Here is a 23898-nt window from a genome sequence, read left to right on the forward strand (position 1 = left end):
CAAAGCGACTCGACGGCACAAAACCACAGCAACAACAGAAGGTATAAAGTTTAAGGTTTATGCCACCTAGATGTGTAGTTGAAAAGTAAGTTAATAAATTGTTTATAAATGACTCACTCAGAGCCCCAGAGTGTACTGAGATATAAAAGAAGTAGACAGTTGCTTCCTCCATGTCTGAGAGGCAGATGAGTAAGCTGCAAGCTGATTTGTGTCTCATGGTCTAGATAACCAAGCACAGAGTAGAGTCAATTGGGGTTCTTTGTCCAAAAGGGGACCGGCCTTATCCTCTAAGCTCAGGCTGTTTTCTTTTGAAACATGAGTTTCACTTGTGCCCTTCAACTGCTACCACCCCACCTGCCCCAGCCTGCCCTTTTCTACCTCCTTCCTGCCTGCATTGGGAACCCAGGCACTGAGATTTTATAGGTGGGAGAGACAAAGATTTTTATTTCTGCTAAAAGGAAGTGTTTAGAGTATTTCCCACTTACAAACCCTTTCAAAACCTCAGAGTAAAAACAAAACAAAACAAAAACCACTCTACCATACAAAAGTAGGAAGCTAGATCTAAATATATAACTTGGCTTGATATTTGTGTAATGCTATTCTCTGAGCAGCTCAGAATATTTGAAAGATACCAGCTCATTCATCCTCGTTGGCTTCTTGGAAGTTCTGATCTCTCTCCTTAGCAGCTCTGGGGAAACTGTAGCAAATGAAGAGATGACTCAACCCACGCCTTAGGATGGCCTGGCCTTGGGCTACTGTCTCTTTCAACTCGTCTGTGGCTAAGATTTGACTGTCTTGTAGCTGCACAGACAAGGAAATGCAGGCCCAGGGAGGGTAGGCAACTAGACAAATGGAGAGGGAATGAAGGGGAGAAATTACTGCTTGATGGGTAGAAGTGAAATTTTCTTTGGTGTCATAATAAAGAGTAGAGTGTGAACTCTGTGTTGTTCAAGACAAGCTTAAGGGATGGGTTGATTGATAACATCAGTTATTGGTATTGAGGCTCGGAGTCTAGCAGTTGGGTGAAATAGGCATTGAGAGGTCTTGCTGGTCAAATAAACAAATAGAATAATGTAAGGAGCATTATAGAGTGTGGCAGTGCAAACCGTGAACTTGGCTATTAACCTAAGGTTGACAGATTAAACCCCCATGTAGCACAGAAGAAAGATCTGGCAATCTGCTTCTTTTAAGACTACAGCCAAGAAAGCCCCATGGACAAGTTGTACTTTGTAGAATGTGTGGGTGCTATGAGTTGAAATGGACTCAGTGGCCATGGGTTGTTGAACTGATAAACTGTGGCGTGCTAGAACCTGATTTGAATGTTTCCAAGCCTTGAAAATAGAAATATTTGAAAGTACAGGTAACAGAGGGAAAAGTGTAGTAGGATGACCAATGATGTCAGATCCTAGGAGGCGTGTCCGGCTCCCTGTGACGTCCCTGACCCTCTGAATTGCATGAGGTGCATATTGACTGAATGGAAGAGAACTGCAGAGGGCAGTGTCTGGAGAGCGAGGGTCTGCATAGGGCTCTGAGAGAGCCTTGGCCTCCTGCCCGCATGTCTGTCTCACTCGTTGGTGTTCCTGTGTCTTCCCCTCTCCCACCGTACACTCTTCCCTTGCAGATCCAGCCCGAGTCCTCAACATGCCACCCGTTATATATGTGCCCGTGGGAATTCATGGCTATATCCGCTGTCCTGTGGATGCAGAACCGCCAGCAACTATGGTCAAGTGGAACAAGGATGGCCGGCCCTTACAAATTGAGAAGGTACTGGAGAGGTGTGCGCTGGAATTTAGAATGAGAAGAACCTTTGTAGATTATACTTCTTGGGGTCTGATTCTCTGTCAGGTCTAAAACTTGAAAAAGCAGACATTTGCTTCTATAGCCTTTGTCTAAATGTTTGCTCCTGTCCTGTGGCACTTGGATAGTGGCTGGTGGCCTGTGATGCCCAGCAGGCTGGTTCCTTCCCTGGATAGCTTGTGTTGTCATCAGGTGGAGTTGGGGCTGGGTGTTCGTTCTTTGACTGTCACCCCACTTGTGCTCTGGCAGAACCTGGGCTGGACCTTAATGGAGGATGGCTCCATTCGGATTGAAGAGGCCACAGAGGAGGCTCTTGGCACTTATACCTGTGTGCCTTACAATACCTTGGGGACAATGGGCCAGTCTGCTCCTGCACGACTTGTCCTGAAGGTAAAGGCCTGGGACTGGATGGGACCAGGAAAGGGGCACCTAAAGTACATGACTTCACGTGCTGGGGTATGTGTCTTTCCCTAGGATCCCCCCTATTTTACGGTGCTACCAGGCTGGGAATACAGGCAGGAGGCCGGTCGGGAGCTGCTCATTCCCTGTGCAGCAGCAGGAGACCCCTTCCCTGTCATCACGTGGAGAAAGGTACTTGGGTGTTCTTGGCTCCTGGGAGTTATGCTGTGGGTATTGGTGCAGCCTCACTCTTTAGTGAGATTAACAGCCCTGCGCAGGCTGAGCCTGAAGATGTGAGAAGAGTGGACATTATGGAGCAAGGGTACCCTGGAGGGAAGTGCAGTGAAAGGGTGGGGGCTGTCCCTCTCTGACCTGGCAGACTCCTGAGTTGGTGGTGGCTTGTCACTTTTCCTGTTCTGACATGGCCCTTCCCCTCAACACCCTGCCTCTTGCCCGCTTCCTCTTCCCTGACTTGGCCAAGGTAGGGAAGCCCAGCAGAAGCAAGCACAATGCCCTGCCCAGTGGGGGCCTCCAGTTCCGTGCGCTGAGCAAGGAAGACCATGGAGAGTGGGAGTGCATCGCCACCAATGTGGTCACCAGCATCACTGCCAGTACTCACCTCACAGTCATAGGTAGGTGGCCTAGGAAAGGCGTGACGCTCCGGGAGGAAACACTAACATGTGCCTGCCCTTGGGGAATTCTTTTTGTGTTGAGGGAGGCACATTATACACAGCCACTTACTATCAGGCGCGAGACAGATTCCATCCCACTCCTACACACATGCATCCAGTTCGAGACCCAGGCGTGATAATCTGATGGGAAACTGGAATGACTGGCGGGCTTGAATGCATCAAGTGGTAGGGCCAGGACTGAAACTGAGCAAGTCCTTAGCCTTCTGCTGTGCTGCCACTGGAGCCCTTGCTTGTTCAGGACAGGCGCAGCTCAGCAAGGACAGTGTCAGCTGCCCCTGAAGATCAGAATGGAAAGGTCATTCTTTGGCTTTGCCTGTGACCTAAAAGGAGAGTAGACAGGTTGGTCTGTGTTGTCAGGCTCGTATGGTCTCCTGCCATGTCTGGTCAGCCTATGTAAGCAGGTCAGGAAGTCGGCACCTCCAGGCACCTGGACAGTCTCCCTCACACAGGTGGGAAATTTTAGTTTGCTCCTAAGGGCTTCCACCTCTTAGCCTAGATCAAGAATATAGGCATCAGTCTCCCCTGTTTTAAGCTCCTTCTAATCTGAGCCTCTCTGTGTGGCTTCTAGGCACTAGCCCTCATGCCCCAGGCAGTGTCCGGGTCCAGGTCTCCATGACAGCTGCCAACGTATCCTGGGAGCCTGGCTATGATGGAGGATATGAGCAGACATTCTCAGTTTGGTACGGACCTCTGTGAGTCACCCCCGCATGCTTTGCTCTCTGCTTCTCCCTTCCTGACCTCAGTCTGCCCCAGGGTGGGTAGCGGTTATGAGAAGGATACAGCATCTCACTCATCAGTCTCTCGATAGGGAAGTGTGTGGAGACAGTGAGGAGGTTCTTGTGGGTGATAAGGATGACTGGGAGGGTCCTCTGCTCCCAGCGTGAAAAGTTTGGGCACTTGGTTGGGCTGTTGCTTTAATTTCCCATCACCTCTGTTGCCGAGCCTTGGTTGTCTCACTCACCTTTGGTGTGGGTGCATGTCTGTCTCTGTGTGTGTGTCTGACTCATTCTTCCTAGGTTTCTTTGTCTTCTGGAATCTGGGAGAGAATCCTCATCTTCAAGGGCTTGTAGAGAGCTTGGCTTGAAATTTGGAGTCTCATTTCATTTTATTCTCTTTCATGCTGGTTCCAGTGTGCAAAGGTGTGCCCACCCTCCTGCCTTGTCTGTAGCATTTGCATTTTTCCTCTCTAGGACTATGGGACTAAAGTGAATACCTGCCATTATTCATTTAGCTAAGATGTAGCTATTCGAGATCTCTTCTCAGTCCTTGGGTTAGTAGATCCAACCAAAGATTTCTCTCTTTCTCTTTGCTGTTGAGTCAGAACAGACTCATGGCTCACCTTCCTGCAGGTTTTTGGAGGCTGTAAATCTCATGGGAGGAGATCATCCGTCTTTCTCCCTCAGAGCTGCTGGGGGATTCCAACCATGAAAGAGGTTCCACCTTTGGGATATCAGTGGGACTCTCTGGATTAGGCCATCAGAGCCTGGGTTACGTAAAGATCTCAGACATGAAGCAGGTGTGCACAGGTGGGGAGAAGCAGCAACAGCCTTTCCCCAGCATGCTAAGATTTCTCCCACGCGCTCCTGTCTGGAGCCAGAACCTTTGTAACAGGGTGAAATCTGTGAGTGGGAGGTTGAGCCTTCTAGGCCTGCTCTTTGATAGGCATCACCTGGGCACCACTGCCAGCCAGGCCCCAACAGAACCAGAGGAGGGAAAGCCATATGCCAAAGAACCTCACCAGGCTTCAGAGACCTCTTTTTAAAAATCGTATTTTATTGTATTTTAGGTGAAAGTTTACATGACAACTTCACAGTTTTTGTATGATAATTCTGTGGCATTGGTTACATTTCCACAATGTGTCAGCATTCTTATGATTTCCTTTCTTTTTGTTCTCTTTACATTAATCTGACTTCCCTGCCCTTCCTCTTTTCTTTAGGATAAATGTGAATGCTTGGCCTCACATATTATAAGGGAGCACAGCACTTGTGAACGGTATTGTTTATTTTATAAGCCAATCTTTAAATTCCATGAAAGGTGACCCCTGGGTGTGACTTCAGTTCCATGTTCAGAATTTATCTCCAACTGTTAACTTTGGAGGTTTCTCTAATTGCTTTTGGCCCAGGAAGACTAGGGTATTTTGTTTAATTTTTTTTTTTGAGATTTTAATAAAAGTTTATGCAGAACTTGGATTTCCATTCATTCATTGTTGCTCATTTTCCTCCTGCCCACCTACCTGCCCCCTGCCCCCTGCCGCTGTTCTCTTTTCTCTTTGAAAAAAAAAATAGTTCTTTTATTGTTGTACAATCTCCCGACCCCCAATCCACTTTCCTATGAAGCTCTTATTCTGAACTATTGTCATGAAAAATAATACCTAATCATATATTCCTTTTAAGCAGTTCTATTCCTCATCTGTTTCAATGCAATGTGTATTATCTATCCCCCTTAGTTCCCCCCAACCCCCATGTTGGTCCTATTTTATAAAAGTAGGATTATGCAGTATTTGTCCTTTTGTGACTGAGATATTTCGCTCAGCATGATGTCCTCCAGGGTCACCCATTTTGTATAATATTTCATGAGTTCCTTGTTTTTCAGTGCTGCATAGTATTCTGTTGTGTGAATATACCACCACACCTCTACCCATTCGTTTGTTGATGGGCACTTGGGTTATTTCCATCTCTTTGCTATTGTGAACAATACAGCAATAAACATGGGTGTGCAAATATCTGCTTGGATGGCAGTTCTAATTTCTTTGGGGTATATTTACAGTAGTGGAATTGCTGGGTCTAATAGTATTTCTATTTCTAACTTTCTGAGAAAGCACCATACTTCCTTCCATAGTGGTTGTACCATTTTACACTCCCACCAACAGCGAATAAGGGTCCCAGTTTCTCTACAACCTCGCCAACATTTGTTGTTGGCTGCTCTGTTGAATTTTGCTATCGTTACTGGGATGAGATGATATCTCATAGTTGTTTTGGATTTTAAAAAGAAATTTAGTTTCATTCTATATTTTTCTTCCATTGTATCTGAGACCTTCTGTTGTGTTCCTGCTTGAAATAGTTATTGGTGAAAGCTGATGTCATAGAAGTCTTCTAGTCTCAGCCTAGAACAAGACATGTGGTTTGAATCCACCAGCTGCTCCATGGGAGAAAGATGGGCAGTGTCCTCCCATCTGATTAACTGCCTCTGAAAACCTGCTGTAGGGTCAACTATGGGTCAGTTGTGACTCAGTGGTGTACAACAACAGACTAGATGAGGCTGTAGTTCATGTGGATCATCAGTTCTATGGATTGGGTTTTTTGAGTCTTTGGTCTCTGTCATTCTCATTTGTTCCAAACCAGTAGAGACCAATAGCTGTATCACAGATGGTCACTCACAAGGTTTTAAAATCCAAAATGCCACTCACCAAGCTAGGATGTAGGACATTCTTTATGATCTCCCTGGTTCCAGCTGATGAAGTTGTTCCACATGACTATGGACCTAAGCCTTTTGATACAGTCACCTAATCCTGTGAAGTATTTAGTTAGGTCTATAAAGTTTTCAAAACTGTACTTTCCTGTATGCTTTATTATACTTATGAATATGTAGCTCACACATAATCCTACAGAGCTCCAGCTACACCTGTACATGCATGTGTATGTATTTACATGTGCCTTCCTATACATATGTTTATACATGTATATAACCACACTTGTTTTTTGGTTGGTATTACTATTGTTGCAAAATTGTTATATCATTTGCTGAAATTGCCACTTGTCCCTTATATTCTTTTTAGTGTCTTCCTTTACTTTGGTCACGTTGTATACAATTTACCCATATTGGGGATTGCCTACCCTTCCCATCCCAGAGAATAACAAGTGTCTACTGTTTAGGCAATGGTTCCCTCTACTTCCCTCTCCCATTCCTGGTAACCACCAAAGAAGGTAACTTTCAATGTGCATACTTATTCTTGTACTTTTTATAAAAGTGAGACCATGCAATATTTGTTCTTTTGGGATTGCTTGGTTTCTTATAATGTTATGTCCTCCAGATTCATCCATGTTAAGTTTGTCAACTCATCAGTATTCTTTAGAGTTGCCAAGTGTTCCATTTTATATACTACTGCCTTTTGCTTATCCATTCTACCGTTGATGGACACGCATGTTGTTTTCGTCTTTTGACTGTCATGAATGGTGCTACAGTGAACGTGTAGATGTACATATGCATATTCTTGTCACTGCTCTTGTACTTCTAGGATACATACCTAGAAGTGGAATTGCTGGATCACTAGGTATTTCTGTTTCTAGCTTTTTGAGGACACACCATACTCTCTCCTGTGGTGGTTATACCAGACCTTCTGATGAATGTTCTAACTGCCCAATTCTTGCCATGTTGTTGTGACAGGTAGACTCAGATTCACCTGGGCATCCTAAGCTGAGTGAACACCTAGCTGGGATGACAAGCTGGGCTGCACACACTATCCGCTCTGGCTTGCACCTGTTACACCCTCCTGATGTCCAGTCTCAGGTGGTGGGATGAAGGGAGATAATCTGCATAGGTCCCTTGGCTACCAGGCTGCATGTCCAGGGAGGAGCATTTGGCATGTTTGAGCACCATCTTTGAGGATGCCCAAATTGAAGGGCTGACAAGGAGCTCCTGGAGTAGTTTGGTATGTTCCTTGCTGCTGGGGCATGGCTCTACGCTGCCATTCGTCTACATCGTTGATCACTCGCTCACTCTGGTTCTTTGTGTGGGGTGAAGGAATGGTGGAGCCCAGCGTAGGAAGCTCCCTCCCTTGTCCCCTTCTGACTGTGTCTAACTCTCTGTGCCTTGACTCAGAAGTTTGCTACCAGCTAGCTGCTATTTGCTGTCCTCTGAGCTGCCTCAGCTCACTCTCTTGGCCCTAATGATCTGTCAGCCTGGAGGGGAACACAGAGGCATGCATTCAGTTGCCTGGTTCTGCTGCCTGAGGAGGGCACCAGGTCTCAGTCCTGTGAACCAGCATCTCCTCCCTGTGGTCATAGGTTGGTACTACACTTCAGGCAGCCCGCTCAGTGCTTGTGTGGTGGAACATTTCACTCAGGTTCTCATTCTGTGCAAAGTGCCATCTTCTGACCAGGCCTTGGAGGCCCTGGTCCCACTGTGGGGAGCACCTGGTCGTGCTTGCCACATGTTCTAGAGAGTGCTTACTTGGTCATAACCAGATGACGCAAACATGGTCAAACCGTCTCTTCTGGTTACCTGGGGTCCTCCTCTTTATTGTCTGAGGAGGGGGAACAAAAGCTGCCTGTGTTGTTTTCCTGGACCCTTCTGCCGAGCTTCCCATATTCACTGTCACTGGGGTGCCTGCCTGGTCCCAGCATTCTCATTTTTCCAGGGATTGTTTGCTTACTGTGGGCCATCCTCCTCTCTGAGGGTTGCTGTCAGGTCTTCTCACACTGCTGTGTCATCCACGTCTTCATTCATCACACATCAGGGGCCCTTTTAGTGCAGAAAGTGTCTGCCATGGTATCCTGAGGACCGGCACAGTCAAAATGGGGCATAGCAGCCTACCTGACCGTGACTCTCCTGACCTTGAACCTGGGGAAGCCAGCACCCCTCCCCTTCCTGATGACTTTGCATGTGCTCTCTCCTGTCCACTGTAACCCACCTTGCCCCTGTCCCCTGCCCTCTCTCTTTCTTTTTGGCCAGGATGAAGCGGGCACAGTTTGGGCCCCATGACTGGCTGTCCTTGCCAGTGCCACCGGGACCAAACTGGTTGCTGGTGGACACTCTGGAACCCGAGACAGCATACCAGTTCAGTGTCCTGGCCCAGAACAAGCTGGGGACGAGCGCCTTCAGTGAGGTGGTCACTGTGAACACTTTAGGTGAGGGGCCCTGGGCTGCGGTGTCTTGAGGATGTTGCCTAGAGCAGTCTATGGAGATGGTGATAGGATTAGCAGCTAACTAACATCTGTTGCTTATTATTTGTTGGACAACTTGCTAAGTGTTTTTTATGATCATGTCATTTGATCCTACCAATAAGGATTTGTCACAGCATTCTGTAAGGCTTCCCTGATGTTAATTGCCCAGTCAGAGCAGCTGTGGGCTATGTCCTATTAATTTTCAGGTCAAGAAAGGGGTTTAGGTTTGTGTCCTTGTTTGTTAATACACATGTTTGCATCTTTCTGTACTTTTATGAGATCATTAGGAAGCCAGCTTTCTCTCTCTGTGTTGCCCATAAGTCATTTCCTTTGGCCTGCAACCTCATTTGGTGGCTGGCATATGACTGTTCTTCCTCTGAATCTTCTCCTTTATGCCAGCCCTTCCCTCCTGGGTCTGGCTGCTTCCTCCCTGGCTGCAGTCAGATCTGCCCTTCTCAGAAGCCAAGGAGCCACATGAGCAGGATGTGCCTGGGGGGCAGCAGGTGGCACTGCCTAGCCTTGTTCCCAGTGCCCTTTGCCATATTGTCACCAATATGGGCACCTGAGAGAATGCTAGCCCAGAGTTTTTTCACCTCTTCTCCACCTGGTTCAAGGAGGGAATTGGCAGGGAGAAAAGAAGAGTCCTTGTTTCTTGGAAGAAAACAAAAGATAATTTTAATTACGTCTAATTCTTCCTTTATTTCTAAAGTCAATCCTACTTTCCACCTTTTTTCTTTCTTTCTTTTAAGGAACTTGTGTTCCTTAAAAGAAGAACCTGGGTGTCTCAATGGTTAAACATTCATGGAAGAGTCCATGGTTTGAACCCACCAGCTTCTCTGTGGGAGAAAGCGATGACACTCTGCTTCTGTGGAGATTCACCGCTTTGGAAACCCTCTAGGGAGTTCTACTCTGTTCTCCAGGGTTGCTAGGAGCCAGAATTAACTTGAGGGCCATGAGCATTCCCTCATATGAGTTTTCAAGTACTGCAAATAGTGAAGGTACTCAACTTTTAACGGAAAGGTTGGATGTTAGAGTTTGCCTGAAGGCAACTGGGGAAAAGATCCCATGATCTACTTTTAAAACCTCAGCCATTGAAATACTGAAGAAAATAATGGAGTCAACTCAATGGCAACTGTTAGTTTATGTTTTCATTTATGTCCTTAAGCAGCTCTCTGACAGTAGCAACATGAAGCTCTGAATTCTCCTTCCTTGAATCAGGAGGACTAGTTTATGTGACAGTCTCTTACCTCTGAAATAGTATCTACCCAAGCACTGAGGATGTGAAGGTTGGGGCACATGGAATGACCCCAGGGGAGTGTACATACCCAGGGGTGCAGCACCAGTGGGTGAGGATGCAGCAGCCTCTGTGTTCCCAATCCAGTCTCTCCCACCCCTTCTTGGCTGCAGCATTCCCAATCACAACTCCAGAACCCCTGGTGCTGGTTACCCCACCAAGGTGCCTCACAGCCAACCGGACCCAGCAGGGTGTGCTTCTGTCCTGGCTCCCTCCTGCCAACCACAGCTTCCCCATTGACCGCTACATCATGGAGTTCCGTGTGGGGGAGCGCTGGGAAACGCTGGATGATTTTATCCCAGGCACCGAGGGAGAGTTCTTTGCCAAGGACCTGTCACAGGTGAGGGCTGGCCTTGCCTCTTCTTCCCAGACTCTGGAGATGACATGACTCTTTGTAGAGCCATTGAGACCTTTGAATGACCCACCCTAGGCACTTCTGCATCCTTCCAGATCAGCTCCCAAGGTTTAGTATCCTCAGGCCATGCATGGGGGCTGGAGCCCACAGACTCAGGCAGTTTCCCAATGTTGGGACTACTCCTGATCCCTGTCACATGCCAGGGCAGGGCAGACGTGGAACTCACTTTGTAGTTGGACCTCTGACCTCAGTCCTTGCTTTCAAGATGTCCTGGCTAGGGCACAGGACCTTCCAGGTTCTCTTCCACGTTTGCCTACATAGAGTCCGCTCTGTTAGCATCCTAGAATCTCAGAGGAAACTGTAGTTTTATCTTTTTCAGCTGAACCATTTTGAACTTTGACAAAATCCTCAGTGGGTTGGAGGAGCAGCTTGTTTCATAGAGATAGATGCTTTTCTCTATCTTTCTGCCCGCTCACCCTGACACTTTTGAGTGAGATATTGGAGTAATATTTATCTCTCCCAAATGCAAGAATGTGACTTCTTAATTATGGCTTGAAATCAGCCATGGTGGGGTATTCATACCACAGAAATTGACAGATGCTACAAACGGACTTCCCACCAACCCAAACCTCAGAGAGCTGATTGTTAGACATTTACCAGGAAAGGCCATGAGTAGTGGTGGGGAAGGGTCAGTGGCGGGGTCAGTGGTTGTCTCAGGCCGGCTGACAGGGTACTGTCCCTGGGCTGCAGGACACTTGGTACGAGTTCCGGGTTCTGGCCGTCATGCAGGATCTGATCAGCGAGCCCAGCAACATTGCCGGCGTCTCCAGCACAGGTACTCTGGGAGGGTTCTCTTACAGCTTTAGGGGCAAAACCCCCAGAGCCACTCATGGGTCTCTTTGTGGAATAATTGTTGTAGGAAATGAGGTGACAATGGTGAGTAAGGAGCCCTTCAGGACCTGTTGCATGAGCTATAACAGTTATGCCCCAGAACCCCATGCTTCTGCTTCCACAAGCAATGCTATTTTATCCAGCTCTGGAACTGGTATCTGACAAATTCTCCAAGCTATTCACACAAAGAAATGCTAAAAAAATGCTAAGCCTCTCATGACAGTGGTCAAAAAGAACTTTATTTAACTTCCACTTGCCATGAAATGTGTGCTTTAGTTCTTCCCTCAATAAAATGAATTGGAAAGAAGAGATAAAATAGCATTTATTGTATGCCTTTCTCATAGTTATACTTAGTTTGTTTAGAAAATTGTTTGATTTTTTCCCCTTAGCCCTTCCTCCCTAGTTGCTTCAGAACAGATAGAAACAACTCCTTAGAATTTTCTCCATTTTATCCCTGACCCTGCTCCTATTTCCATATACCTTTCTCCAGTTTTGATTCCTCAAACAGTGGGGTTCTGTCCCTGTGAAGTGATTCTCTTGGTATGGGAAGAGGCTCAGTAATCAAACGTTCAGAATCCACCATGCTCAAAGAGCCCTGGGACCCGTTGGCAAGGTTCTTGGCTAAGAAACCTACATAGCAGAATGCTCACAGTTCTAAAGCCTGGAGGGGGCCAGATGGGACTGGGAGGTGGGAGAGTACAAGGTGGGAGTTGAACAGGGTAACAGGGTAAGACTTGTCGTTGACATCTCGTAAGGAAAACTTTCGCCCCCCCCCCCCCAAATAAACAGGAAAACACAGCATAGTTTCTGTTCTTGGATTCTCTTTCTAAGAGATACCAGACACATACAGGGGCAGGGAGCAAAGCCAAAGTAGAAGACTTAGGTATTTTGCAGGCTCATCCCAGTAAATTTTGTATTCTTCTAATCTTAACTGGCTCTTGAGAACTATTAATCCAGTGACCTTAGTGTCCCTTACATTTAGGCCCACTATTTCCAAAGCTGCAGCATTTATTTATTCATTTTTTAAAAAATTTTTTTTCCTTTTCTGTTCAACCAGCTAGCTTGATTTGGAACTTTTTTTTTTTAATTCATTATTGTTGTAGCAATGGTTCTGGTTTGATATGTTACATTATTTGAAGGTTTCCCTTTAATGAACCTAAGTGAGTAGCAGAAGGACATGACGATAGAATGGAGGCAGGAGGGCTGCCACCAACTAGCTGTGAACCTATGAGCAGAAAGAGAGACTCCTTTCCCTGCCTGGATTGGAGCGCTACCTTGTAGGGCCCAACCAGCTCTTGAATTCCAAACCTGAGATAAACAGATGTTTGCACTGCCCTGACTGTAATGAGCTTTAACGTGGATAGGTCTAGATTCTGTAATAGCATTTCCTCCCACTATTAGAGTGTTTCATCTCCAGGGGCCTTCATATCTGGCTTCATTGTGTAATGAGGCAGCATGTTATTAGGAAGAAGATGGTGGACAAGAAATCAGAGCTTCTGGGTTGTAGTTCACTCAAACTCAATCTGTTAGACAGTGAGAATACCCTCTGCTCTGTCTACCTCATGGGGTAATGTGAAAGTATCTGATGACATGTATTATGTAAGTCACTGGGCAAGTGTAGATTTTTATTACAACTATTACTTCCCATGAGGATAAAATAGATGTTATTTTGTCCTTTGCCAAGCTGTGCAAAAGCCATGAACACTCTGCCACCCATGAAAATCCCTTCGTTGTCAGAGTTGAGCCCTGACATGGCCTCCTCTCAGCCAAGGGCAGCCTCTCTGGAGACTGTGTGGAAGGTGTGGGGTATCTGGGTAGCGTTCTGAGTATGCACACTTCCCTACAGACATCTTCCCTCAGCCGGACCTGACTGAAGATGGGCTGGCTCGGCCTGTGCTGGCTGGAATCGTAGCTACCATCTGCTTCCTGGCAGCAGCCATCCTGTTCAGCACCCTGGCAGCCTGCTTTGTCAACAAACAGCGCAAGCGTAAGCTCAAGCGCAAAAAGGGTAAGTTCCCACCCTATCCCCTGTGGTGTGTTCCCCAGTGTCAGATGCTATTTACCTGGAGTGATGAGCCATGTCTTTAGTCTGGAAGCCGAGATCTTATGGCTAGACAGGAGCTTTTGGTCGGACTTGGTTTGAAAGTCCCAGAGGCAGCTGTGGTCAGGGACAGGCTGGGGGAAGGCAGGTTGTGATGGTGAGCCCATAGATGTCTGAGGGCAAGGAGAGCTTATGCCTTTGTCAGGTTGCTTCTGGTGGGTGGCATCTGGGGATACAGATGTGAGGTTCATGACATATCAGGCTCAATATTTCTCTTTCCCTTTATTTTATTTTTCTTCCAGATCCCCCTCTCTCCATAACTCACTGCAGGAAGAGTCTGGAATCCCCGTAAGTGCCTTTTACCTGGGATAAATGGAAAGTGACTAATTGTAGCTTATGACTGAAGGTAGAGAAACTTGCTCAGGCCTACTCCAGGTAGTTTATGAACTGATTACTGCTGACTGATCTGCATACTAATTAGTTGTACTTTAGCTACATGAATGTAGTGGACCAGTTCTATAAATAATCCAAAGCAGTGGCTAATCTAAAAACCATTTGTCTTTAGTTTTTTAAAAAATATATTTCTGTATTTTTTTTCAATCCTAAGAGATTTGCCACTTTTGTTCTTTTAAATAGTATTTTATTGTGTATTTAGTAAAGGTTTACATAGCAGTCAGGATTCCCAATCACAATTCACAAATTATTCAATGACATTGATTGCAGGCTTCTTATGAGAAAATGATGACTGACACAATTCTTATGAGAATGTATAAGCATTCTCATAATTTCAGTTCTGGCTTTTCCATTTTCATTAATTTAATTCCCTGCCTCCTTACCTCCTCATCTTCATTTTAAAGTAGTGATGTTTAAAGGAGCACAGTATTCACAGATGATAGATATTTATTTTGTGAGCCATGAATTTAATTTCTTAATATGTTTTGCTTAAATCAATGTTAAAATACTCTTCTATTTCTTGAGCTCTCATCAACTTCTCTGGGTGTGAGTAAAGTTGTAGATGTGACTAGATTGAATGTGCTGATAATAGGGGCCAGGCAGAGTGTTAAGAAAGATGTGGGTGTTCATTCAAATGATGGGGAATTCACATTTAGGTGGCTGGGATTGGATCAACGTGGTCCCACAAAGTGCACAGCCTATCGTAGCACATAGCTTTCCCTTAATTTTGTGCTGTTGTTGCTAAGGGAACAAGAAGGAGGGAGAGGTCTTCCCTATTACGCTTTAGCTCTTGCTTGTTTTCTGACCTCTTTAGACTGTCTTCGGGCAAGGTGAGCCCTGAGAGCATCCGTACACTTCGGGCTCCATCAGAGTCCTCAGATGACCAGGGCCAACCAGCAGCCAAAAGAATGCTGAGCCCTACACGGGAGAAGGAGCTGTCACTGTATAAGAAGACCAAGCGGGCCATCAGCAGCAAGAAGTACAGTGTGGCCAAGGCAGAGGCAGAGGCTGAGGCAACCACACCCATTGAGCTCATCAGCAGGGGCCCTGATGGGCGCTTTGTGATGGGCCCTGCAGAAATGGAGCCCTCAATGAAGAGCAGGCGCATCGAGGGCTTCCCCTTTGCCGAGGAAACGGACATGTATCCCGAGTTCCGCCAGTCTGATGAGGAGAATGATGACCCACTGGTGCCCACCTCTGTGGCCACTCTCAAGTCCCAGATGACCCCCATGTCAGCCAGCCAGGAGTCCTACCTGCCACCACCAGCATACAGCCCTCGGTTCCAACCACGGGGGCTGGAAGGCCCTAGTGGCCTGGAAGGGCGGCTCCAGGCCACAGGCCAAGCCAGGCCACCAGCGCCTCGGCCCTTCCACCATGGCCAGTATTATGGGTACCTCAGCAGCAGCAGCCCCGGGGAGGTGGAGCCACCGCCCTTCTACATGCCAGAAGTGGGCAGCCCCCTGAGCTCTGTCATGTCTTCCCCACCCCTGCACACTGAGGGTCCTTTTGGCCACCCCACCATCCCTGAGGAGAATGGAGAGAACGCGTCCAACAGTACGCTGCCCTTGACTCAGACACCGACAGGTGGGCGCTCCCCTGAGCCCTGGGGCCGGCCAGAGTTCCCCTTTGGGGGGCTGGAGGCCCCAACCATGGTGTTTCCTCACCAGCTGCACCCCTGTGATGTAGCTGAGAGTCTGCAGTCCCAGGCTTGTCTCCCCCGAGGACTGCCCCCTGCCTCACTCCAGGTGCCTGCGGCCTACCCAGGCATCCTCTCTCTGGAGGCACCAAAGAGTTGGGCAGGCAAGTCTCCGGGCAGGGCCCCGGTCCCAGCGCCCACTGCTGCCAAGTGGCAGGACAAGCCTATGCAACCACTGGTGAGCCAAGGGCAGCTCAGACACACCAGCCAAGGCATGGGCATACCGGTGTTGCCTTACCCTGAGCCAGCTGAGCCAGGGGGGCGGGCTGGCCCCAGCACCTTCAGCTTGGACACCCGGTGGTATGAACCCCGGCCCCGGCCCAGCCCCCGGCAGGTCCGGCGCGCTGAGCCCAGTTTACATCAAGTGGTGCTACAGCCCTCGCGGCTCTCACCTCTGACCCAAAGCCCTCTGAGCTCCCGTACGGGCTCCCCCGAGCTGGCCTCCCGGGCCCGGCCGCGCCCAGGCCTCCTGCAGCAGGCAGAGATGTCTGAGATCACCCTGCAGCCTCCGGCCGCTGTCACCTTCTCCCGAAAATCCACACCGTCCACTGGCTCTCCATCTCAGAGCAGCCGCAGTGGCAGCCCCAGCTACCGTCCTGCCATGGGCTTCACCACGCTGGCCACAGGCTATCCCTCCCCACCGCCGGGCCCTGCGGGGCCTGGGGACGGCTTGGATGTGTTTGGACAGACACCTTCCCCTCGCAGAATAGGGGAGGAGCTGCTCAGACCAGAGGCCCCCCCACCGACATTACCTACTTCAGGGTGAGTATGAGCTGCTTTCTCCTGCCATTCTGGTCCACTTCCTTCCCCCATTCCTTGCCCTGCCCTCCACCCCCCTCCATCAACCCAAATGACAGGGCTTGTTTGGACATGCTGCAGCATTCCTCTAGGAGAGGAATTTGGTTCTGGTTGGCTTTGGCAGGGTGTGGTCACTGGGTGGAGATGGGGCTTACCTGCCCAGGTACCCTGCCAGGAGCGTGAGGGACCTTCTCCACCTAGAACAGTGCTTGTAGGAGGTAGGAGGTCCCAGGGTAACTGAGCATGGGCACAGATGGGGCAGGGGAGGTGGTATGGTGTTAGAGTAGATGGCCTCTCTGAGTGGTTTCTCTTGGAACTAAAGGCCCCCCCCCCTGTATTCCTAGAATTGGGTGGCCATTCCGAGGAACCACCCAGAGATGTTTTCTTCCCTGACCCTTCCTCCTTGCTAAGCAGGACTCAGCAGTGTGACCTCCTGGGCCACCAGGCCAGGGGCCTCCTCTTCCCAAACTCCTATCCTTTAGTAATCTTAGTGAGGGCCAGCTTCCAGGCCCCTCCTGTCACGTCTCCCCAAGGGGCATGCTGAAGGTGGGGAGACATCTCTTAGGCCTGGTGAATGATCTGCCTGGAGCCACACACCCCAGCCCACCTGTGTGCCTCGCAGGAAGCTGCAGACAGACAGACAGACAAACCAGCTCCTGCGAGCAGCCCGACTGAACGAGCACCCTCTAAACTGTAGCAGCTGGTATTCCAGGTACCAGAGCTGTCCTGGAACACTGTCTGTCCTCTTTTCTCTTGTCCTTCTTCCCCTCTCCTCCGCCTTGCCCTTCCTTCCTCCTCTTTGAGTCTCAGTCTCTCTGTCTACCTCTTCTTTCTCCCCCTCTTGGGGGTGACCTGACCTGCTCAGAGTAGCCTGCAGTATCTCCGAGTGTCCTACCAGTTGGTCCCTCTCTCTCTGTCTATTTCTCTCTCTGATTCCATCCTTGGTCTCTTCTTGGTCTAGCTGCCTGTGGAGGGGAGCGGAGAGGCCCAGAGGAGGCTGGGTGGTGGTAGGAGGGTGGAGGAGGTTTAGGGGGAGAGTGTCCAGCACTCTTCCTTGTCCCCATGCAGGGACCCTCGCTCCACTCTGCCCTCTGGTACCTGGGAGTGCAAGCCTCACCTCCCACCCTCAGCACCCCTGTGGCCATCTGTGGGAGGAGCAGGGAGTGGGCCCAGGGTATGAAGAGGCTGAGGCCCCGGGAGTGCCTGTCGTGCAGGAGATGGTGCGCCGCCCAGCCCTGTCCTCTGTGCTTTGTGCTGCGCACTCATCTGCTTTGTCTCACCATCCGTTGCTTCTCTGTCTCCTCTCCTCCCCTCAACCCATTCTTGGCTGCCTGTTGGTTCTCTACTCCCTGCCTCCTTCCCTCCTTCCCTCTGGGTGTGCGGGGTGGTTCCCCAAGCTGGTGTTGATAACTGCTTTGTTTCTGATTGATCTCAGCTATCTGGGCAGTGTTGTCGAGACAAGCCTCTCCTCAGCTCAATAGGTAAGGGAGCTCCCTCCGCGGCTGGGGCAGGGCTGGGGGCGGGCGGATGGACAGGTGGATGGGGCTTTGCCAGGGCCATTGCTTCCTTTAAAGGGGACCAAGGGGACAGCCACACCATCTCCCTTCTCTCTGTAGGGGTGGCAGCCTCTGCTGCCCAGGTACCCAAGACTTCTGGGTTCCTCACAGAGAACCGCTGCCACAGCCATGGGCCGCGCTTTGTCACTGCCTGGCTGCAGCTTCAGGCCACCCCTCTTCGAGCCCCCGCAGTTTTCATCAACACTTGCTTCCCTGCTGCCTCCCACGGGAGCTTCTGACAGAAGCCCTGAGGCTACACGCACTGGAAGGCTAGAATCCCGAGGTCTACTCTGCATCTCTGTGTCCTTGGATTCTGGACACCCATTCTGCTATGTTCCAGCTGTCATAGTGCCCACCTCCCCGAAGGCTCAGGCCACTGTGGGGCCTCTGGCCTCACTGTCTTCTCAGGATCTGATGTTGTTCATTTCCCTCAAGGTACCCAAGGCTGGACTGTGGTCCAGCTCTTCCTTGAGCAGCAGTTCTGTGAGGAGGCAGTCTTCCTCAGGGCTGCCTCCACCATGGCTTTGGCCGGCCAAAGACAGGGATGCACTCTGCTGCCCTACACACCTTGCATGCTTTAGCCTGCTCCTGATGGCTGCAGGACTGGGGTAGACCTTGCCCTCAGGGTCACATTGCTTACAGATCCATCTACTCAGTCACCCTAACTGGCTTAAACCCACGTTCTCGGGAAGTGTCTTGGGAGGAACCCTCCAGCAGAGGGAAGTAGAAGGGCCCTCAGACAAAAGGCGAGAGAGAGAAAGCCCAGGTGGTGGTGTATTGGCATCTTTTCTGTTCTGAATGAGGTGGTGGCTCTAGGAACCTGGAGCACCAATCTCTTAAAAAGAGACTCTTTCAATGGCATTCAAGAAATGTCTTAAAAAGAGGCTTCCTTTGCCACAGACCCCATTGCCTGTGCTTCAGGAACATGTAATGTTAGTGCCAAGTTTAGTGGCAATGAGGGAACCTTGCTCGTGGGTATGACCGATGAGGTGAGAGCTATCTGCATCTCTGTCCACTTAGAGATGTTGGGGAAGGTGATTATCACTCAGGTCTCAGAAGTATTGCTTACCCCCTGTAAAGAGCACTGCCTGGCCATTTCTTGTCTATGGCTGGAACATAGTCAGTAGCCACATGGCTACTGGGGGAACACCGCAGCATGGGCTCCCGGGGGGCTTGGAGAAGGCATGAAGTGCTGCTTGTTCAGGGGCCTTCTGCTGCCTCCCGATGGGAGCTCCGAGCCTCCTCCAGTCTGGTCTTTTCATACCACAGTGATACTGAGCTTGGAGGGGTGATAATGCTACTACCAGCTCTAGCACCCAGCTCCTGGGCCCTGTTTTCCTTTACGACTTCACTCCCTTCTTCCCTTAAGTGTCCCTGCTACACCTGCCCTGAAGATACTAACCCCTAGCATTGACGTGGTAAACCCAGAAACCAGGGGCAGAGATGCGGAGTCACTATCTTCCCTGGCCACTTGCACCTCCAGTCTGGGAGAAGGTTGTCCTTCATGGTGCTGGGTGGCAGGGCACCTGCCCATCTGCCTGCTTGTGGAACAACCCTGGGGTGTGGCAGCCGTGGGGCCATTGGGAGCTGTGAGGCCGTCTCTAGAAGCTGTCTTCATGCTGCACCTTTGCATGTCTCTTGTTGCTCTAGCTTGGAGAGGCTGTGGCGCCTCTTGTCTATGTGTGTTCTTGCTGTTCCTTTCTCCTTCCATTTCTTTCCTCTTCCTTCTGTGGTTGTTCCCCTTGCCTTTCCTTTTTTTCTCTCTTCTCCCAGCCCCTCTTTCTCTTCCCAACCTCCATTTCAGAATGGGGAGTTGTGGTATGTGGACAGTCACTGTTGTGGTCTGCTGGAGGAGATTGGTCCTTTGCCTGATTAGTAGCACTCTTTGTCAAATCACCCAATCACCCTTACCATTAATACCTACCTTGACTTTGGCAGTGCAGGTGGGTGTGGGGTGTGCATGTGGTCCCCAGTAAACATGCCCTGACCCTACTAGAAAGGCACTATTGTGTGATCAAAGCTGGTGGGTGCTGGTGATGGCAGGTCCTATGTTTCCATTTCACTTCTGTCTACATGTGAGTGATGCTCCTATGCCCCATAGCATAGAATCAGGCAGGTAGTATTTATCTTCAGGCAACTAAGGAGGGAGGAAAATGTTCTTAAAACACTTGTGCCTGTCACCTGGGATAACTGAAGAGCTTATCATTGTGGTCATGGTGTAGAAGAAAGAGATTGGGTGGGCTTACATGTACTTAACGTAGAACTAAGGAGAAACACCTTCTTGGGATAAATGGTCATGATTTGGGCTTGGTATAGATTTTATGAAAACTGGAAAAATATAGGAAATTTAAAGTAAATTCCAGGAGTTCCTGGTCATTCTGGACTGTAAAGAACATTTCTGTGCCAAATGATTTGGCTTTGATGAGGCAACGTGGAAGAGCCAGCAAATCCTCTCGGCTTCAAGGAGTAAGAAGAGGACAATTCCTGCATTTAATGGTAGAATTTAGGTTGCAGATTCAGCTTCTAGAGTACTCAGGGACGGATGCTAATTAGGGGATCTGCAGAGTCACCCTCAGGTTGGCTTGAGCACCTCATTCCAGGGATACAATGGAAGTGCTTAACCCAAGCTTCCTCCAGTCTGAAAGACATTGACACCAAATGCCTCATTACCCAAAAGGTCTTAGGATGGGACCCACATAGGCAGGAGGCCAAGACCCCATTTGCCAGAAAGAAAGATGGAGTCACTCCAAAGAGTTTCATATGCTGCAGGTAGACTGTGATGGGATATATTTCAAATAATTTTTCCCTCTGTATAATTTTCCCCAAATAAAGAAGACCCACATCCTGCCACTCTCTCACATCGTTTTCCTGCCCAGCAAGAGTATCTCACTGTGAAGGCCCCCCTCCTTGTGTCCTGTGTCTGAACACTGAGCCAGGACTGGACACAGGTGGCAAGCAGCTCTGTTGAAGTGGCTGCAGCTTGGCTGTTTCATAGGGGGAAATTGTCTCAGCCTCATCAGTGAATTATTGCTGTAGGAGATTTTTCCTGAATGCATAATTAGAGCCTGCTTTTTCCATATTGATTTTCTCCCTTTTGACTCTGCCATAGAACTAGAAAATATTAGCAGCAACTGTGTGCCAGGGCAGGTCTGTTTTTCAGGTACAGCGTGGAAGCACTGGCTTTTCTTCTGTGGAGCTTCTATACCTGTTTGGGAAAGAATGTATGTAGCATCATTCCAAGAGTCATGATTCTCTGTTCATAACTAGATTATTTGACAAAGATACCTAATTTCTATAAGCCTCTTTTTCTCCATCTGAACAATTGAATCATATCATATTTACCTCTTAGAGTTGTTGTAATGATTAAAGAAATTTCTATAGAGTATGGGGAACATTGCCTGCCATGGTAAGTGGTAAATAAATGGTATAAGAATAATAATAGTAATAGTAATATGTTGGTTGTATTAGTGATAGTAGTAGTAGTAGTACATAATGATTTCACCTACTTGGAATCCCTAGGAATTTTTAGGGGCACCTTGTACTGATTTCTGTCATATTCTGAGTGGGCTACCTTGGTGATATTAAAGAGCACCATTGCTGGGATTCACCTGCTTATCATATGACTTACCAGACCATGTTTTAGTCCTATTGGGTGATCTTTCTGACGAGATTGGCCGGAACCAGAAGATAGAGATAAATTTAAGAGGTGGATTCATATCTCTGCTTCTCACATGGAGATGAGGAAGGCAGATGAGGAATATCCCTCGGTGAGGGTGTTCACTCTGCATTGGGAAGGTCATGATTGTTCAGGTCCCACTCATTTTCACTTGTTGCTTTCTTCCCAAATTTTCTTTCAGCTACTGCCACTGCTGCTAAATAAGGATCTCTGTGGGTAGTTTGTGGGATTTGTGAAGGAGGAAGGAAAAGGGGCACTGGTGGGGGGGAGGATTTTACTTCTGATGGGTGAGTGCACTAATTCACTAAGAGAGGGTCTGTACATATGTGTACATGTTTGTGGTCTTACATTTGCTTTTTGGTTTGATACTGCTGGAAGACTGTGAGGAACCAAGGAATTGTCTTTGACGTGAACTTTGAGGGAGCTTCTTAGTACTGTAAACTAAAAGGCTATGGAGTGATGACATCTGTCAAAAAGGTGAGGGGCACTTCATCACCTAGAGATGCAGGGATGCCGAGGACCAGGGTCTTGTCTCTTCTTGTGTGTGTAAGCTTTCCTTCCTCTTGCCTGTGTGGATGTCCAGTGTTAGGGAGGTAGGACCCTACGCTTCCTACCACATCATAACTTTTTACCTTGGACAGCTTACTGAACTCCTGGGCTTTTCCTTTTCCTCACAAGGCTGGCTGTGCTATTCTTATTAACTAGGATTTACCAGGAACTGACTTCTAGGAGTGGGAACAGACAGTTGTGAGGTGGAAAAGAAGAACGTGAGTGATCCCGGTCCTTCATGACTGCAGAATATCCCTGTGTTCCTCCTTTGCTCATCACGTGCTAAAGCCAGTACAGGTGATGAGAAAGTGTGACTTGCCTCTCTCTTTTGCACCTTATTCCTCAGGCCATGGCGGGCTTAACGTGTCGAAGAAATGGATCAATAACACATGCTGTAGATTTTCTTCTTTATGACTTGAAAAAATCCACTTGATAAGCACCAGCCCTTTCTCTTATCTCTCCTTGGTCCCTTTTATCGCCTAGACTGGACAGGTTCTACTTATGTTGCCTGCTTTGTCCTAACTATGCAGGCTAATGGCAAATGAGTTCCACGGTTGAGATCTATCCATGTGTGTGTGTGTGCATCCTGTATATATACACACGTATCTAGTAGTTTAGTCAGTAGGGAGTTGTGTTACTAACCCAAAGTCTAAGCTTCTGTGGTGGTTAGAATCCATTAATGGCTCTGGGGGAGAAAGATGGCCGAACACCTCCCTCATGACTTACAGCCTCCGAAACCCAGTGGAGGGTCAGCTGTGAGATGGTGCATTCCTACTAAATGACAGTGAGTTGAGTTTTTGCTCCCAGCAATTGGTTTTTCTTAAAATGTAGAGACTCTACATGGCAGGAGCTTTGCAAGTCTTTGTAAAAGTCAGATACTCATAACATCCTTTTCCATCTCCCACCTTCTCTGTGTGACTGAGAACTTCCGACCTAATCTGCAGAAGTTCAGGAGACACCCTACTGAGGATGTAGTAAGCATATAGGACAAGTATTTGCTGCTGTCAGTTGGTTCGTTCTTTGAATGGAGATTGGAAAAGCCTGGGTTTGTGTACCCTCTATATCATTGGATAATGGTTTTTTACTTAGTCCCAGTATTTCTTTTCCTGGAGAAGGACAGTTCTGTTGATAAATTAATTAAGTTACTTAACCCTTGCTTTAGTTTTTTTACTTTTCATTTAATCATCTTGATTGCAGTGGTTTCTAGGAACTGCCGATGTTGAGACCTTGCTCATCCCAGCATGAGTTATGTGTGATGGAGCCTACTATTAAAGTCTCTCTCTTCCTTTCCCAGGGTCTTCTGATTGTTCTACTGATTGGTTTCCATTTGAAGTAGGCCTCTCACTGCTGGAGCTTTCAAGTGGCTTGTCTTACTTCCAGGAGCAGTAGGAAGGCAGAGCCCAAGGAACCAACAAGACATCTTGGACTACTAGAACTGTGTTCTGCTCTCCGGTGGTCAGAAGCTCCCGCTCTGGGGGCTGACCTGTGTGCCTCTCTAATTGTCCCTTCTAGAACACATCCACCTGTACCTGGGAATGCTGCTGCACCTGAGAGACTGGAGGCGCTGAAATACCAACGGATAAAGAAGCCCAAAAAGTCATCCAAGGGCTCTTCAAAGTCAAAGAAACGATCCGGTAAATGGGAGCCAGAGTCCTACCCTTCTCTCCACATGATGTTACCGTTATTAAGACAATTGTCTGACTCAGAGTCCCAATCTGGGATGTTTTCTAGAATTGAGTCCACCAGCTTCTTTTGATCTTTCTTTTTTAAAAAATTTATTTAATTTCTTTATTTTTCATTTTAATGAACATCTACAGAG

The 23898-nt window shown here is 48.3% G+C and overlaps 1 protein-coding gene across 1 annotated transcript in view; it reads left to right on the forward strand.

Annotated features, from left to right (window-relative positions):
• Positions 1-23898, forward strand: part of IGSF9B (immunoglobulin superfamily, member 9B) — a 58304-nt gene that overhangs the window by 29799 nt on the left and 4607 nt on the right. Inside the window, exons 8-19 of the mRNA XM_006892816.1 lie at positions 1622-1764; positions 2047-2187; positions 2272-2388; positions 2678-2828; positions 3457-3568; positions 8559-8734; positions 10178-10404; positions 11170-11254; positions 13157-13318; positions 13654-13699; positions 14619-16262; positions 23592-23713. Of these exons, the coding sequence (XP_006892878.1) occupies positions 1622-1764; positions 2047-2187; positions 2272-2388; positions 2678-2828; positions 3457-3568; positions 8559-8734; positions 10178-10404; positions 11170-11254; positions 13157-13318; positions 13654-13699; positions 14619-16262; positions 23592-23713 (3126 nt within the window). The remainder of the gene's footprint in view (positions 1-1621; positions 1765-2046; positions 2188-2271; positions 2389-2677; positions 2829-3456; positions 3569-8558; positions 8735-10177; positions 10405-11169; positions 11255-13156; positions 13319-13653; positions 13700-14618; positions 16263-23591; positions 23714-23898) is intronic.

The sequence above is a fragment of the Elephantulus edwardii genome, unplaced genomic scaffold (assembly GCF_000299155.1).
Source record: "Elephantulus edwardii isolate Elephantulus edwardi_28Jun2011 unplaced genomic scaffold, EleEdw1.0 scaffold00120, whole genome shotgun sequence".
Lineage (NCBI taxonomy): Eukaryota > Metazoa > Chordata > Mammalia > Macroscelidea > Macroscelididae > Elephantulus > Elephantulus edwardii.